The sequence below is a fragment of the Lygodium microphyllum genome, chromosome 8, assembly GCF_053477565.2.
Source record: "Lygodium microphyllum isolate KBCC chromosome 8, Lygodium_microphyllum_v1.1.10, whole genome shotgun sequence".
Taxonomy (NCBI): domain Eukaryota; kingdom Viridiplantae; phylum Streptophyta; class Polypodiopsida; order Schizaeales; family Lygodiaceae; genus Lygodium; species Lygodium microphyllum.
Window position 1 is genome coordinate 72,937,140 of NC_141142.1, and position 3,820 is coordinate 72,940,959.

At 36.4% G+C, this 3,820-nt stretch overlaps 1 protein-coding gene across 1 annotated transcript; it reads left to right on the forward strand.

Annotated features, from left to right (window-relative positions):
* Positions 1-217: 217 nt before the first annotated feature.
* Positions 218-3,453, forward strand: LOC148032447 (uncharacterized). The gene is made up of 7 exons (XM_087684094.1): positions 218-824; positions 911-1,122; positions 2,533-2,786; positions 2,877-2,954; positions 3,046-3,127; positions 3,236-3,298; positions 3,385-3,453. The coding sequence occupies exons 1-6, from the start codon at positions 715-717 to the stop codon at positions 3,241-3,243; spliced, it is 744 nt and encodes a 247-aa protein (XP_087540220.1). The 5' UTR covers positions 218-714; the 3' UTR covers positions 3,244-3,298; positions 3,385-3,453.
* Positions 3,454-3,820: the final 367 nt, after the last annotated feature.

Consider the following 3,820-nt stretch of genomic DNA (forward strand, 5'->3'; position numbering starts at 1 on the left):
CCCTATTTGTAGCCACTCTCCATGTGTATCTATTTTTGCAAGTGTTGCTAGTAGATATTAATTGAAATATCAAAACATTAAACTAGTTAAATGGAGATAAAGGTTTATAATGGAATTTCAAAAACATATTCAAAAGGGCAAGATTCTTGATGTGAATATCAAGTGTTTGGCCATTATGTTGAGAAATAAGTGACATTTGTTCTATGTTAGTGCACAAGGCAAGAATGCCCAGTCGGGAGACCTTCCCCTGTTTTCTCCTCCATCTCCAGTACCTCCCGACTCGTGCTGTTCTCGATGTGATGGACTGTGCATGCCCTCCCCTGCTGCTGCTCGGATTACATGCTCTCTCTCCAGCTGAAGATCGTTTGAGAGGATGAAGCTCTTCTCCTTTTAGGGCTTCCTCCAGCTGTACTGGGCGGCACACAGATATTGTGACTGTGCTTCGATGCAATGTTTCAGCTTGACATCAATATTTAGGGCTTGATACTTGCAAACAGACTGGACATGGTCTACAGAATGACGGCTTTATGATGCCTCAGTACACAGATCAGAGCATTTATTAGGGCTCAAGTACTAGTGAACAAATCATATGTGGTGAATAGAGCCTCTCAGGCCAATTGCTTTTTGATATCCCAGTACACAGATCAGAGCATTTTTTAGGGCTCTAGTGCTTGCGCATGGTCAACAGAACGTGTCTGACTTCTCCAAGTAACCATGGATTGGTCATTCCATGAGGAAACGGATGATGACAATAACCACGATGGAGATCACAGTATACTTCAGCTGGAGCAGATCGAGTGCTGGGCATTTTCCAGCGCCTCCCGGTATCCTCAGTTTTGGCATTTGGGATGACATGCTGACGGTTCCGTGATCTTGCCAATTCAGATGCTCTATGGGCTCTAATTTGCAGGCGAGAATGGGGGATCAGTGCCATGGATGCTTGGCTTTTGCCTCGTGATGGCAAGATAGGATGGAAGCGCCTGCACAGGCAAATGTTGGCTTTAGGTGCTGCTAGCTGGCATAGATTGTATCAGGGAGATGTCTATCCGGCTGCTCGGGCCTCTATCTCAATGGCTTCTATCTCACAGACAGTGGTGATTCTTGGAGGTGGATATGATGGAGGTAAGTTCAAGGTTTCTGTTACCTCTAAAACCATCTGGTTCATGACTCCATTTATTTCTTGTTTTTGTCAGTCAATGGAAGTAGAGGGGCAGTATTTTCTTGGTAGGTATTAGAAAGCTGATAGCAATATGTTGTATTTTTTATTTGGTGAGATGACTGACATTTTAGAATATCAGAGAGCTTTATTTCAGTTTCTATTGGTGCAAACTTTTGAGATGCATTCATGCAGGTGTTGTTTGAGTCAGGGAAACTGCAGAAAGGTATTTGCTCCATTGGTTTGGTGGTCTTTGCTAATGTTGTTAACGAAATTACTTAACATGGTTTTAGTCTGATCAATATCACTTAACTACCAAGTGTATGTAACCTAGAATGACTACCTTGGGTCAGTATGCTCTGCTTAGTTTGTAGACGATAGTTGCGAAGGACATAGATGATCACTACTTCAAGCTGAGAAGTTATTTTATGGTGTATTTTATCCATTATGCTTTTGGAATGTGGGTTGAGGGTCTGACTTTTGGTGTTCTATAGCTTCTGGTGGAGCTTCATCATAACCAATTCAAGTGCTCCACTTGAAATGTGGAACGTATTATGTATAATAATTATCTATTTTAGAGAAGTAAAGAAGCAGCAATCATATTTGTTTTCAATTGCCACGCTATTGTTAGAATCATCAATGTTTGTATAATTAGACCTAGTGCCACGCTGTTGTTAGAATCATCAATGTTTGTATAATTAGACCTAGTGGATCTAGGCTATTATGTGCGAGCTCTGAATAGTTCAATTCAGATTTTGCACTTTCAAAACTTCATCTCTCTAGAAGGATCACTGTCATCATTTGGATTGTGTTCTGTCACACTTTTTGAGCTACACTTTTTTTTTTTGGCTATGCGCGCTAGTGTTACATTCCTTATTATTCCAGCTGTTGAGTTGTTCCAACTGATAATGATACATTGTTTCGTTTATATTCTTTCCAGCTGATGAGGGTTTATATTCCAGCTGATGAAAAATTGTTTCGTTTATATTCTTTCCTGATGAGCGTCTAAATTCCAGCTGATGACACATTATTTCGTTCCAACTGATGAGCGTCTATATTCTAGTTGATGACAAATTGTTTTGTTTATATTCTATTCATGGGGTCCCACATGTGTTATGTTGTCTATAGAGCGGCGTCACGAACTCTCTCTATAGACCTTGTGTTGTAACATTTTTCTTTAAGTTTTGATGTGACAGATATACAGCTTACATTCCAAGTTCAGTTGAAGGAATTTCTTGGAGATTTTATCTTTTGCAATGATGTCACTTATCCCTATTTTACATGTTGCAATGATGTCGCTTTCTTATGTTGATAATGAGTCATTTTTTGAAATGGTTATACTAACTAATGATATTTGATCACTTGAGTATCAATAGGAGTGATACGCAAACCATCATATGATGATATCTATCGGCCACCCATGTTGAAATTTAGAGAAGAGGGTAGACTTTATAAAAATGCGGATAAAGAGTATATCATGAAAATCATATCAGAGAATCACCATGAGATTTTACCATTGAAGTTTACTGGATGTGAGTACATATGGAGAGAGAATGACATATATGACTGGTGGAAGGGTACAAAGAAAGATGAAAGAAAGTATTTGAAGAAAAAAGATCTTTTAAAGAAGGTAAGTTGATTGTTACTTTTTTTTATTAGCTTTTCTAATATTTGAGGTGTAGATTCTTAGTTATTGAACTATTAATCTTATGACATATAGAGAGAATTATCCGCATCTCTTGGAGTGGATGATATAGATAAGCTTCAAAATGTATCAAATGACATAACATCATCAATGGTAAGATGATATGATTTATAAGTTTGATATCATAAGTGTAGGATTGGTTTTTTTTCTCCCATACTCATTCAGGGGTGTCTATTGATGGTAGAGTGAACCATATGTTGCTACTATTGATTCTAATCAACTTGATGTATACATTCCTAGTATGGATGATATTGCGAATGAACAAGGTTTGGAAAATGTATCTTATAATTTTATATGTTTATCATTTTTGTACTTGATTCCATATATTTTGGAGACATTTGATGTATACACATTATCTTATTTTGTTGATGTAGCCTCTTGAAGAAAGTAGCTCCTTTGAAGGACAACAATACAAGCAAACAGATTTATCATTGCAGGTAATGCTTTTAAGCTCATATCTAATAACTTTCTTTGAGAATGTCTCTTATACAGATACTTATACATTAACTTTCATTTCCCATAGATGAATATGTTCGTGAAGGAAGAAAAGAGCTTTGAAGAATTTCAATGTTATACATCCGATGAGGTTCTTTGCTTTATATTAAATTTATGATTGACCATATGATTCATGTTCTTAACACTATCTTATCCTTTACATGCTTAAAATGTAGGATGTTGAAAATGAAAATGAGACACTTGATATGAAAAATTGTGCCAGCTTTTCAAAGTTATTGTCACATGGTTTAGACAAAATAATGTACTGAACTAAATGTCAAGAAACATTGGAACAAAGTATCCATAGTTCAAGCAATGAAAAGGTATGTAACTTTTTTTTCTATATAAATGTTTTTAATGTGATTACTACTTTTAGTTTTGAATGTAGGCTAATTCAGATGATGACATTAATGAAACATCTCGAAAAAGTCAAAGAAAGAGGAAGGTATTTGATATATGTTTGT

Excerpts from the sequence above, each read along its gene's own strand:
- LOC148032447 (XM_087684094.1), top strand. The coding sequence starts at position 715 with ATGGATTGGTCATTCCATGAGGAAACGGATGATGACAATAACCACGAT. Across the intron at positions 2,787-2,876 it reads AAAAAGATCTTTTAAAGAAG|AGAGAATTATCCGCATCTCT; the intron begins GTAAGTTGATTG and ends TATGACATATAG. Across the intron at positions 2,955-3,045 it reads ATGACATAACATCATCAATG|AGTGAACCATATGTTGCTAC; the intron begins GTAAGATGATAT and ends TATTGATGGTAG.